Below are 14,283 nucleotides of genomic sequence, written 5' to 3'. Positions count from 1 at the left end.
CGGCCACCTTATCGTGTGAGCTGAGCCCAGAATGAAGAAATTATGAACCAAGTGAAAGACCTCTTAGAAAAGGGTCTTATCCAGCCGAATACTTCACCTTACTGCTCTCCGATGTTGTTGGTTTTGAAGAAAGACGATCTTGCAGAATGTACATTGATTATAGAGCTCTTGATAAAATCACCATCACGAGCAGATTTCCGATTCCGAGGATCGATGATATTCTTGACTGACTATAGGGATCCTTTTGTTTCAGCAGGATCGATTTGAAGAGCGGATATCATCAGATCTGAATCGCGCCGGGAGATGTCTACAAGACAGCTTTTCGGACGACCTTCTATTTATATGAATTTTTGGTGATGCCTTTTGGCCTTACCAATGCTCCAACGACCTTTAACCGAATGATGGACATGATTTTTAGAGAGTACAGATCTTTTGTTGGCACTTTCTTTGATGACATTATTGTCTTTTCCAAGGATGAGGCAGAACATAGACGACATCTACTACAGGTCTTTCAGCCATTGCAAGATCACAAGTTGGTGATTAATACAAAGAAGAGTGAATTTTTCTTATCAGAGATACACTTTTTGGGACACATCGTCTTAGCACCAGGAGTGCAAATGGACCTGGCCAAGATTGAGACTATACGTGATTGGCCCGATTTGAAGAATGTCCATGAAGTTAGAAGCTTCTTGGGCTTATGTTCTTACTACCGGCGGTTCATTAGAAAGTTTGCAGAGGTTGGTTCCCCTTTGCATATTTTGACACAGAAAGGAGTCCCTTTCTCGTGGGGACCCACAAAGGTGACCGCCTTTCTGACATTGAAAGAGAAATTGACTACAGAACCAGTTTTGACTTTGTCGGATATGCAGAAGTCATTTGAAGTATATTGTGATGCTTGAGGTCGTGGTCTGGGTGCGGTCTTAATGCAAGAAGGCCATGTCATTGCGTATGAGAGCCGGTTGTTTTCAAGGCCGGAATTGACAACACAGCATATGAGAAAGAGCTTTTGGCGGTTATCCATGCTCCTACTCAGTGGCGACATTACATACTCGGAGCCGATTTTACGGTCTTCACTGATCATCAGAGTTTATGCTACTTCTTGTCACAGAAGTAGCTGTCGGAAAATCAGATGCGGTGGGCTAACATCTTGTCATAGTTTCACTTCCAGATTGTCCATGTGCAGGGACAGAAGAACTTGGTGGCAGATGCTTTGTCCCGGAAGCCGTTGATCTTGGCTATTTCCGCGATTCATCATAGAAGCTTCGAGGATATGGTCGATCAGTACGCCACAGATCCAGATTTTGCAGATGTATTTGGTCGAGCAAAGGGTGACGTATGTACGAGAAGGGGGGTCCACAAGAAAGTTTGCTCCTCCCTAGTCAGGCGGGGCAGTGGATGGCACGGAGGCCCGAGGGAGGAGGGGCTATCGGTGGTGAAGCTGAGGTGGAGGTTGAACCTGCTGTAAGGGGTCGAAACTGTTCCTTGTGAGAACCCATTGCTGTTGGCGTGGGGTAGGACGTCCTCTAGGGGGGCCGAACTGGCGTGGTGGTCCCTAGCGGCGTCGACCTCGGACCTGCTGCTAACCCTCCTCTGCCTGGGCACCAAGCTTGGAGGAGGAACCTGCATGAGCTCCCTGTGTCTCTATCTACTGTGTTTGGCCATCCTTAGGAGGTTGGGTCTGGGTCTGGTCTGTGCCTCCTCTGTCGACAGGCCTTTTCTAGATGACCATCTGTCAACAAATAAAGCACTGGTTTGGGAGGTTGGACTACTACACAGTCTGGCGAAGCCAACCAGCACTCACTCGAGGTAGTAGAACGACTTTCGGGAGGGTGTGGGTGTCACGAACCAGAACGCGTCCTGTAGGTATGCCAGCTGCCTTGGCAGCTACAGAAGCTGCCGTGCGAGGTGTCTCCAGTACAGTCCCAATCTCTTAATCAATTCTGGAAAGGAGCGGGAGGTACTCTCTCCTCAGGTTTGGGAAGCAGACTCAGATGGGAAGGTTTGCCTCTTTAACGAGAACATCGGTAGCCGGATCAAATCCATGGCGCCATTGCCGAAAGTGAGCTCTAGCTGCTCGGATGGCCAGAGGTCTCATCGCAATGACCTTGGACGCAATCTCAGAAGACTCAAAACTCTATCTGGTAGTAGCCACGCCCGAGAAGCTGAACGTCGATGATCTTGCCCACCTTTGCTAAAAGGCGGGCCTGGAGGAGATCTCGCACCTCCCCTCTGCAAGGTCTGGGGTAGCGATGGCGATAAGGGTGCGCAGGGTGGGCAGCGAACCCTTGGTGCTCTTCAAGCTGGTAGGGGGTTAGGTTTTTAAACCCTAACCCCTTAGGCCTCTCGACCACATCTTTTGGGTTCAATTATTTTGGGTTAGAGTTTTTAAACTCCAACCCCTTGTCCTCTCGGCCATTTCCTCATGTTGGGCACGCCACGTCACCAACTTGTGACAGGGTACTTACAACCATGCCACACAGAGAAAGATGCCACCATCTTTCCTGATGACATATCTCCAAAACCTATCGATTAGAGTTACCTCCACATTGTCGAGTTCATCTAGTGTTTCATGTTAGTAAATTAATGCTCTTGATATCCAAAGATGATCATTTAATTGTTGGTACTATTACCGTACAGGAATCAAAAGAGTTTTACATAATACTAGAAGCTTGGAAGGGTCTTCCTCTTATTGATGCTAAGAGCTACCTGGGAACCAAAACATTTTGCTCGTAAACACTTTCCCTCACTGATCATGAAGGACAATGCTCTTATGGGAGAATGTAAGAAGACGCTAAAAAACATGTATTTAAGGATCCAACGAGGCGGTTGAGTTGATCCATGATTAGGCATGGTTTTGGGCAAGGGAATTTGATCTAGGGTGCAGCTTGGGGTAAACTTGCCTCAGGTCGATGATAAGTGGGAAAACGGCCTTAAGTGGAGGGGTAAAAGCTTGGGGGGAGAGCTAAATCTCATGCCTATTAGTTATTTATCGAGAAGAAGCAATCATGTGCAGGTCTGAGAGGAATATGACGAGTGAAAGTGTAACAAACTACTGACCTATCGAAACCCTGTATCTGTTGAAACCCTAACTCTAAAATCAGAAACCCTAATTCTGCCCGAAACCCTAACCCTAAAATCAAACACCCTAATTCTGACCGAAACCCTAACCTAAAATCAGAAACCCTAATTTTGCTGAAACCCTAAAATCAAAAACCCTAATTTTGCTCGAAACCCTAACCCTTAAATCAGAAACGCTAACCCTAACCCTAACCCTGATTTGCTGATGTGGCGAGCTGACACGTGGTTTGTTGTACGAACACCAGTGCGATTTACAAAAAGCTGGCAGCTTTTGGCATTGCTTTTTGGACCAGGAGCTTTTGAGTTTTGAAGGCTTTTCACTGTAATTGCTTTTTAGGCCAAGGGCCTATAAATATGACGTTAGGGCTCATTCTCTGGCATGCTTCCTAGAGAAGGTGCAGAGTTTGCAGTACCGGCTTGTACTGTCTTGATGCAATATAAAGAAATACCGAAAGAGGCGCCAAGGTTTGGGGCCAATACTCTCTAGGGTGGATTCCGCCACTCTGTGTCGCGTGTTCTCTCTCCTCTCAGTTCAATTGTTATTTGAAGTGCTTAAAGTTGTTCAGTTTGTTCTTTTCTATTGGCACGTGGTGCTCGCCTTGTGATAGTGGTATCAGAGCATCAGGCGTGTGCTTTTTTGAAAGCATACCGGTCCTACAAAAGAGCAGACAGAGCTATTGATGAAATTTTATTGGAGAGATTTTCGCCCTCCAACCCGGACTTATTAGCCACCCCCACCCTTACTTCATCGCGCATCGAGCGCGCTCCCATCTTCACCGCTCATGTCTTACAGGGCATAAGCCATTAAGATCACTTGCAAAAGAAGGATCCAAGATTTGTTTCGAGTCACTGTTTTTCTCAGAGGTAGTGCCATGCAGATGTTGATAGCTACCAAGTAGCATACTCAAAGACTTGGCAAGCTTTCAAGAAAAATTTTGTGCGAAGTTATATGGTTTCTAACATCTTCCTTCGGAGTGCAACTTCTGGATGCTTGCCATGGAAACCCTAGCAGATTATATCTTGAAATTTCTCGACATCTCTCAGTAGATGTCTCTTCACGATCAGATAACCTTGGAGGTCCAGTGCGATTGCTATCTTGGGAATACCATCGCCGCCAAAGCAACACTGTTTGTCCAAGAGCTGATGGACCATGCTGTGCTCAGCTACGACCTCATGGAAGGAACCTAACCCTAATTTTTGGTGCAGGTTTCAAGATGGAAATTTAGTCGACTTTTCGAGCTCGGCTGATGTCGAGATTGCTTTTTAAGTTTGAGTTCTGTTTGATCTTGTTTGGTGATCTTGTTTGGAATTTGTTTGAAATGGATGGTATATGTTTTGAACCTGTTTTGTTGTCGATTTGAATTGTTGGACTCTGGTTTGATATTGGTTTCAATGATTGGCGATTTTACTCCCGGGTGGAGGAGTGAGAAATACTGTTTTGGTATTGTTTGAACCTCGGAACGACGCAGGCCGATGCGTGGGGAGCGTTTGGTTGTATGCTTGAACCTCCAAGCGACGCAGACTACGGTTTGGGGAGCGTTTGGTTGTACAGTCCTCTGAGCTCATGGCCCGGACCTTTTTAGGTTATTTGCGGGGGGAGTGATGAGGTAGTCGTTGAGTAGCTTCATACCACAGACTGTTTGTTTGGAGGGAGTGCTTAGCGACGCTGTTTGTTGTGTCTTGTAACATGCATATGTAAGCATTTGTGTTGCATTGTGATGTGCCAACTACTGAATATTCCTAATTGGATGAGATTGCCAGGGTATGTAATTTAAGTGCATCAAGACATCCGTGGAAGATCAATACGATCTGGGTGTGATGGCTAATTTTACTACGCCGGAATATCAAGAGTTCCGATCTGGACGAAAGGAGAAGCTAACTCCTTGATCAAAACAGCCGAAAGGAGAAGCTAACTCCTTGATCAAAAGAGCAGAAAGGAGAAGCTAACTCCTTAATAAAAAGAGCAAACCGATTGTCCCTCTGAATGTCCCTCGGAATGACCCTCGAAAAATTTTGAGCTAACATGAGTTGTTTTGCAGATATGCTGTAATCGCGGACGATTACTCTCTTTCAAGAAGGGGAGATGTAACAAACTGCTGACTTGTCGAAACCCTATATCTGTTGCAACCCTAACTCTAAAATCAAAAACCCTATTTCTGCCCGAAACCCTAACCCTAAAATCAAAAACCCTAATTCTGTTGAAACCCTAACCCTAAAATCAGAAACCCTAATTCTGTTGAAACCCTAAAATCAAAAACCCTAATTTTGCTCAAAACCCTAACCCTAAAATAAAAAACCCTAACCCTAACCCTAACCCTGATTTTTTGAGGTGGCGAGTTGACACGTGGCTTGCTGTACGGACACCAGCGCGATTTACGAAAAGCTGGTAGCTTTTGGCATTGCTTTTTGGACCAGGAGCCTTGAGTTTTGAAGGCTTTTCACTGTAATTGCTTTTTAGGCCAAGGGCCTTTAAATATGACGTTAGGGCTCATTCTCTGGCATGCTTCTAGAGAAGGTGCAGAGTCTGGAGTACCGGCTGGTACTGTGTTGATGCAATATAAAGAAATACCGAAAGAGGCGCCAAGGTTTGGGGCCAACTCTCTCTGGGGTGGAATTCCACCACTTCGTGTCGCGTATTTTCTCTCTCTCTCTCTCTCTCTCTCTCAGTTCAATTGTTATTTGAAGTGCTTAAAGTTGTTCAGTCTGTTCTTTTCTATTGGCACGTGGTGCCCGCCTTGTGACAAAAAGCTCAGCGGAGAGATTGATCATGTGTGAGACAACCTTGAAGTAGAACTGCTATTGACTAGCACAACCTGAGTCTCATGAAACTTGAGACCCGCCTTGCCTGATCCGACTAGTGGAGCCTGTACGAGATATGTGGCTGGAGCTGATCCATACACTTCGAAGTCAGTTTGAGAGGCTACAAGGCAGCTCTGACCGCATGCGAGAGTGCCGTGGGGCTACGGAAGGTAAACTCAACCTGCTAAGAAGTCAAAGACAAGAAAGGTCGCCATTTGTGTGCGCCAAAGAAGCCGTTGTGGTCCTCCAAGACCTAGCTAGTTAAGCAAACTCCTTGAGACCAAATCATAAGTCCTCCACTCAGGAGTTTGTCAAGATCCAACATGTAAGTACAATCCAATAGTATACTGACTGTTGTAACTTGCTTCCTTTGAATCTTTGTCAACTATTTTGCTTTTCTTAAAATTGATTCTTTGTTCTATTCAACTGATTCTTGTTGCAAATCAATTTACTTTGTTTTGGTAACTCTTGATTTCCATTGTAACAAAACAGCTAGGAAGAAATACAAGCGAGAACTCAGCAAGTACACCATGGTCTACTTCAACTGGACGCACATCGATGACAAGGCCACCAACTCCAACGTCAACACTCTCCCCCATGCCTTCGAATAAGAGTAGGCAACCACCTGCTTCTGTGGTCACTGCACCTCTTGATAACGACACATCTCGGTTTGGAAGGTAATGTTGAACGAAACATGTCCGAGTCTCAGTCAAAACTAAAAATGATTGTTACAAGTTTTAACAGACAAAGATGCGTTATTGTTTTTAAGCTTTAATATGTTGTACAAGGTGAACAGATTCTCTCAGTCTCTGCTAGACGATAAGCGTGAGACTGCTTCACTTCATGACAAGGTTAGTCTGTGCGGACATGTTGTTTTTCAATATACTACTAGGGAGAAGGGTGTGCATTTTTATTTCTTAGTTCTCACTAGAAGGCACATACCTACATTTGGAATGGAACAATTGCCTTTATAAGGTTATGCCAGTGCAACAAATGCAACGAGTCTTAAGATTGCAGTTAAAGTAACTAATTAACATGAGTATCCTCTGACGTCCAGCTGTTTTGCTTTCAGATTGATCAATTGGAAGAGGAAAAGGAAGATCTTGTCAATCAGGTATGTGTAGAACCTATTTTAATAAACTGCGATTGATGAGTGGGAATGCGGTTTGTGCTTAGCGATCGTTTTGCTGCCAGCTTTTATGGATACGACAATGTTTTGCTCGTCTGGTTCTAACCTTGAGAAGTTTGTAGCTGCGTGCTGTGGAAGACAAGTGGAAAGATGCAGATGCAAGGGCAAAGCTTCTAGAGAAACAAGTAAGATAGTAATGCAAGATTTGCATTTGTTTTCAACAAGGACCCTGGAAATTTTCTCTTGTTTTGGTGTCTAGACTATGAAAGAAAGAAAAGAAATGAATTGTTTATATATATCTGCAAAGGGCCTAAAAGACTATGAGACCAGAAAATTGCATCATCGTCGCATGATCCCAATGTCCATACAAGCATACTAAAGACTTAGGGTAACCAATGCTAAAATGTAAACATCCTCTAGAGAAAAAAATAGCCTACGTGGAAAATCTGTGTACAACATGATGAAATAGATCTCATATGCATGGCTTGACCTTAATTTAGCTTTATTATATTAGCCTCCATGTGGTAGGAAGGTAATTTGCAAAATACACTTCAGGATGTCTGCTAGTTCCATCCAGTACCAGATGCCCCTTGTAGGATGTCATACATCAGATGGGTCTAAGATAGCTCCCAGCCATTGCAAGGTCAATCTATACAGGCAGCTCTTTTAGGTCTCCTCAGAACGTCCTCACATTAACACGTGCTTTCCCAGGAACATAATCTTACATAGCATAAATGCTTCTGCAAGCACATAAGGTCTAAATTGCAACTAGTTCTTTATAAAGTAACTCACATTTATGCAAGTTAAAGTTGAATCTCGTCATTCTTTTATTTTGTTGAAGGTAATGACTTTAAACTTGGCTGTACCTTACTTGTGCCATTGAAATGGAATTATATTGGGGTGTGTCGCTCAGAAATGTTGCTCTTAATAATCACATCAGCAATGATAAGAACAAGGCTAATGTTAACTTTTTGTCTCTCAAAGGTTGCGAATCTTGGAGAAGGAGTGTCATTGGAGGCACGGTTGATTAGCAGGTATTGCTTTATGATAGCATGCTTGACACTTTGTTCGTTGTGCAAATGTAACATTAAAATTCCCGTTATTTTACAGAAAAGAAGCAGCTCTCAAGCAACGTGAGGTATGTGTATGCTTTGTGCTCTACATCTAGACGTTGATTTTGGTTGTATGAGTCTTGTAACATCAAATTCAAAGATTTTTTACACAAATATTTTTCTCTATAGCTATTCAAGCTGTCACTGAGGGCTTTCTGGGATGGATTTCAACCAGGCAAGGGGTCTTAAGGTGCAGGGGCCTGAACAAAAACTTTTCCTGCTTCTCCAAAATAATCTGAAGAGCTAGTGTCACATACAAGGAATAGTCATCTGTTTCGATGGTTTTGAACATTTATCTGAGCTATGAGGATGCGCTGTAACATTAGTGCCCAAAAGCCTCACTTCATTTGAGCTAATAATTTTGGAAAAACATTGGCTAAGATGTGGGACAGTTTTATAGGTGTCTCCTAATGTCTTTTAGCTTGCATTTGGATTTCAAAATAGGAAGCAAGCAAAAACAGCCTTGATTAGAACACTGCGCACCAGCTGTCAAAAAAACCAGTTTTTTTTGTATTGGCAAGTGGGAGCTACAGGAATGCAAGATCTTGCTGTTGTCCACACCGAAAGATTGTCATGGAGGAATGAAATTACTGTTGCTCAGCAAGCACTTGGGGGTCTAGTGACGCCCTGCGAGCACGAAGTATATGGCTTTGTTAGATACAATTCACATTTGATGAATATTGTTGTAACTTGTGATAGATCTTTGAAGTAAGTTTGCAAAGATGGATAATGGCACTGTGCTTGCCAATCATTTGCTCTTGGATTCTACATAAGTTTTTCTCAGGGAGAGTGATGATCCCCAAGACTCTTATTGTTATACCCTGTCACCAAACGTAATTTTGGTCTGGTTAAATGATTTTGTCTCTCTAGAATGAGAGGTTGCATCATCCTTTTGGCACCCTAAGGTCCTGAGATGCACATTAGACTAATTGCATCGACACTTTTGAAGGTTGCTTCACCCTCTTGGCATCCTATGTTAGAGTTCGATTCCTGTTTGGTGGTGGCTCCAATATCTCCGAGGAGCAGATTAGGGACTGAGGATGTTTTGTGGCTGTGCCTAGCCGTATCTGAGGTAGACGTACCTTTTCTGGGCGATGCGCTCCACGGTGTTTCCCTGGTAGGCTGGCATGAGGAGGGACCCCAGTTCCTAGAATTTCCCGGGGTTAGAGTCTCCAACGTTCTGCATTTTGTGCTACTAAATGTGTGTTGCAAGTCACTTTCAGTTAGTTTACTTTTTATTAGCATTTTTGGCCATCTATTAGGATCGTGGGTTTTTTTGGTTGAGTAGGGCAAACTAATAGTTTTTCTATATATGCGGAGAGACACCCCTTGCCCCCCCTTGCCATTTTCCTTTATGGCATGTGTTCCTTTATGGCATGTGTGATCAATGAGCAGAGCTTTCAGCATTTAGGCTACATCTCTCTAGCGTTTTCTCTCTCTCCCCTCTCTAGTGTTTTCATGTGCCATCTCTCTCTCTCTCTCTCTCTCTCTCTCTCTCTCTCTCTCTCTCTCTCTCTCTCTCTCTCTCTCTCTCTCTCTCCGCTGGCCCTGCTCGCTCGCTGCCCCCCGCACCTGCCCCTGCCCCTGCCCCTGCCCACGCGCCACTGTGCCCGACTGCAGCCCCGTGCGCTGCTGAGCCTCTCTCTGTGCTGCTCGCTGTACATGGAGCCAGCACGGTGGACTATGTCATGGCACAACCGAATCTCATCTCTAGTATCCAGGATCTCACAGTTGGGCCCAGACCGGTCGGGGTGGCAGTGGATCATGCTTTGGTGTCAATGACTATCTCTTTCCAATTCAGTGTAGCACACAGGCCACGAGTAGCAGCCCCTACTCGCTACACATTCACAAGGGAGAGGGACTCTGTATACATGGACGGAATCTACAGACGCCTATGCATTGAGGACCCGAGGCGACCTCTGGAGGAGCTAACTACTATACTGACACAGACATTACATGAGACAGCAACAGAAGCATACCCACACACCCAGCTTTAGCAGAGCCGCCGATCTGGGAGCATGCCTCAGAACAGCTGGTACGACGAGGAGTGCCGCCAGACTAGAGTCAGACTTCAGAGGGAGGTGCTGTTGGGGGACGTCACTCACAGACAGTCATAGATGGACTTTCGATGCCTGGTGCGGCAGAAGAAGAGGGCTTTTTTGGCCCGACTCGAGCAGGATCTATATCAGCTATTCATGAGTCAAGACTCGCGTGAGGCCCCCCCCCCCCCCCCCCCCCCCCCCCCCTGCTATTTCCTCCACAGAGACCTGGGGTCAGTACGCATCATCTCTGTACACAGTACCTGAACAGCCCCCCCCCCCCCCCCCCCCCGACCCATGCCCACATACATGTGTCTTTTTCACCGCTGAGATGGGAAAAAGCTATTGACACATACATGTGTCTTTTTCACCGTTGAGATGGTGAGGAAAGCTATTGATAGGATGAAGACTGGGAGAGCATATGATCATGAGGGCCTAGTAGCTGAGCATTTCATGCATGCCAAAGACCTACTAGCAGAGCTTCTAGCAGTTATGTTTAACCGTGCCATGTGTGAGGGCCTACCGGACACTTGGAGCCTATCTACGATCGTACCTATCTTCAAATCAGGAGACCCCATGGAGCCTGGGAATTATCGCACTATTATGATCGGGCACACACTGGCATGGTTGTATGCATCCATTCTTGAGCAACAGCTGAGTAGATGGGCAGAGAGGGAAGGAATGCGTGCAACTGGGCAGGCAGGATTCAGGAGAGGCTTCTCTACCCTTGACCATATCCTAACACTCAGGGCCATCATCGAGGAATGCAGATCTCATGGGAGACGGATCTATTGTAGCTTTGTGGACTTCCGCAAAGCTTTCGACACAGTACCCAGAGCTAGACTGATGCGCAGATTACAGGAAATGGGAGTACCCACAGAGCTCATTTGGGGGATCATGGCATTATACAGATCAGTAGTAGGGCATGTACGCACCCCGGAGGGACTCTCAATACCGGTTCACTCCACTATTGGGGTGAAGCAGGGTTGCCCGCTCTCTCCTACTCTTTTCGGTATGTATGTGGATGAGGTTTCTGACTACATTGACAGGGACGGGGATAAAGGTGCAGAGTTGGCAGGGACATGGATTCCACTTTTGTTATATGCGGACGATATTGTGTTGATCTCCGAATCCCCAGAGGGAATGCAACGCCAATTGGATGCTTTGCATACGTTTGCCCACGAAAGTGGTTTGTCTGTCAACCTTGGTAAAACCAAGGTTATGGTGTTTAATACCACCCCACAATGGATCAGGAGATCAGCACCTACATTCACATACGGCCAGGAGATTGTGGAGTACGCAGACGCTTACACTTACCGCATTGGGTAGATTGGAGAGGATGTGTTCACAGGTTCAGTTTCAGGAACCCCGGACGAAGCTCTGGCTCTTTGACACCTTGGTGGCCTCAACATTGCTCTATGGAGCTGAGATATGGGGACCTTCATTGGATTACCACGGGAGGCCGGGTCGCACAGACGGATGGGGGAACATGGAGAAGCCTCTCGTCTCTATGATCTCGCTGCTCATTAGAGCCAAGGCATCAGTACCACGGGCCATTATCCGAGCAGAGATGGCTCCCCCCCTACTAGTGGTAGAGGCGCTCACCAGATCAGTCTCCTTCATAAACCGCACATGGGAACTTCCCAGAGACAGATACGCTCGCATTGCACTTGAGTCCTCCCGACAGTTAACCATACAAGGAGATACAACATGCTGGTATGGGGAGATGACATCATGGTTTCAGGCGCATGGGTTCAGCATAGACATGCTGCCACCATTTCAGTACTCATTGGACGCACCATCTCTCACTTACACAGTCGGAGATCACCAAGCTCATCCGCCAAGACCTGACCCAGCTAGACACCAGGAAGACATGGACACAACCAGCACAAGAACTGGGCACGAAGATGGCTTTCTACAGAGACCACCTTCTCCAGCTTACGGAAGATGGTTTTGTGATGAGACCGAGATACATGGATACCCACCCGTCTCATGGGATACGGTGTGCTATTGGCCAGTTACGCACATCGTCTCACCAGCTGCGGATTGAAACCGGGAGATATAGCGGAGTACCAGCAGAGGCTAGGACATGCCCCTTGTGTGACATGGAACCTGAGACAGAGCTGCATTATACATGCCGCTGCCTCGTCTACTACGAGATACGAGGCCGCTTCCATTGCTTGTTCAGAGAGGGTTTTGGACCACTCTCAAGAGTAATGAGATACGAAGATCAAAGATGCCTAGGTTTGTTCTTGCTCGAGCTGCATAGACACAGAGAGAGCCTGATGAATGGCGAGGCTAACCAGTCTCAAAGACGGATTATAGACTTCTTCAGAGCAGACACGGGACAGCCACAAGAGCCACTCCCACAGCAGAGCTCCCCCCTGTCTCACACCAGAGGCACATTGATTGACCGAGCGATTGAACTGGGGAAATCTAGGCGCCACGACTGCGCAGGACTACACAGCATTGATGGAGGCTACGTCAAAAGATTCAAAGCACGCTGGCCAGGCATGCACGACGCCCGGTCAGACTACTAACCATGGAGGAAATTGATGAGATTCGCCAACGACCGATGCTAGATCTTTTGTGATTCAGCTATCCCAACTAGCCACCCATTTTTGCTTAGTTTTTCGGCTTAGCTCACATCGACCTATCTAGAATCCCATAATATATATCTTTGTTTTGTATTGTTGATTAGGTTATTTTGTTACTCTGACTTTGTATCAAATCCACCACCTTGTAACTTTCTGGTCTCATAGGTCACTATGGCCTTTTGAAGACGTTAATATAACATTTCATTTCATTTCATTTTCTCTCTCTCTCTCTCTCTCTCTCTCTCTCTCTCTCTCTCTCTCTCTTCCCTTCCCCTCCGTGCTGAGCCAGTGTAACAGGGAATGGGCAGAACGGGCGGAACGGGGCCCTCCCGTTCCCGGAACGCGTTCCCAAGCCCGACATCTCAAACGGGAACGGGACCGGAATGCCGTTCCCTTCCCAAGCATAACCGGAACGGCAGCCGGAACGGGGCCCGGAACGGCATCCGAAATGCGGAACGGCAAATCTGGAACACCAAAGTTCTAAAAAATGACAGTTTGGGGCAGGTTTTTTGAACTTTTGGGGGGGTGCTATTTCCATCCTCTCCTATATAAAAAAGGGCTTTAAACCCTCTCTCTCTCAAAGCTCTCTACCTCACCCTCTCCCTCAGGCTCTCTCTCCCTCTCCCTCTCCCTTTCCCTCAAGGCTACCGTTCCGGCCTCTGTTGCCGTTCCACCACCCCGAGGGCCCCTTGTTCCGAAAACGTCCCGTTCCCGTTCCCCGTTCCCGTTCCGTGTAACTATGTGCTGAGCACCTACTTGCAGGTCTATACCTTGCAGATTGTTCCTGTGCCTGTTCAGTGGGCGATACGTGGTAGGAGTTCGATTCGGAGGAGATCTGTCGCAATAAATCCGAGATCCATCGGTTGCTGGTCTCGAGAGGACGGTTGTAGACGAGATCGTCACCTGATTCATCCTTTTCCGCTGCAGCTTTGACATCCTAAGGCCATGAGATGCACCTCACAACCATCTACGTAATCTTGGTCCTTCCACCCTTGTAATTTTTTCTCTTTAGAATGGCCAATTTTAGAGAGAGAAAATCATTAAAAGCTCACCTATTTGCTCATAAAGCACACCCTTTTTGATCAACCATGAGTCCTTCTGCCAACTTTTATTCGTCATGTATTGTCCATGAGCTTTGTGTCATTTTAGAAAAACTGATCATTTTCTTGAATTTAACATTGTGCCTGGTAGCCTTTTTCTTTTGTTGTGCGACTTTCATAGCTTTACTGATCTAAGCAAGCGACTCGCGTAAATTAAGACTATTTTGTAAAGATCTTCCCTTGTATCTTCAAGATCAATGGGTCTTTTGATATTGCCTCTAACATACTTTATCTTTTGGCACATACAACATTGAGACACAAAGTGTTTAATATCATTTTCATTTTAAGCCATAAAATTATGTCTTGATACTACCATTCATGGTGACTTGGATTCTTGTATACCCACCATAAGGTGGAGCATATTATATATAACCTTCTTTTGTAAAGAGTAAGTTATACATGACCGTTCCATAAAGAAGATAACTATCT

The 14,283-nt window shown here is 45.9% G+C and overlaps 1 protein-coding gene across 2 annotated transcripts in view; it reads left to right on the top strand.

Annotated features, from left to right (window-relative positions):
- The window catches only part of LOC147451432 (uncharacterized), a 59,202-nt gene that overhangs the window by 24,576 nt on the left and 20,343 nt on the right, over positions 1-14,283 (top strand). For both annotated transcript variants that reach the window (XM_086520341.1, XM_086520340.1), the window contains exons 2-7: positions 6,370-6,554; positions 6,674-6,728; positions 6,950-6,991; positions 7,129-7,191; positions 7,991-8,040; positions 8,117-8,144. In XM_086520341.1, the coding sequence (XP_086376467.1) occupies positions 6,370-6,554; positions 6,674-6,728; positions 6,950-6,991; positions 7,129-7,191; positions 7,991-8,040; positions 8,117-8,144 (423 nt within the window). The remainder of the gene's footprint in view (positions 1-6,369; positions 6,555-6,673; positions 6,729-6,949; positions 6,992-7,128; positions 7,192-7,990; positions 8,041-8,116; positions 8,145-14,283) is intronic.

This window comes from Adiantum capillus-veneris, chromosome 9, assembly GCF_014529385.1.
Source record: "Adiantum capillus-veneris isolate H3 chromosome 9, ASM1452938v2, whole genome shotgun sequence".
NCBI classification, from domain to species: Eukaryota; Viridiplantae; Streptophyta; class Polypodiopsida; order Polypodiales; family Pteridaceae; genus Adiantum; species Adiantum capillus-veneris.
This window is presented reverse-complemented; position numbering and strand designations above follow the sequence as displayed.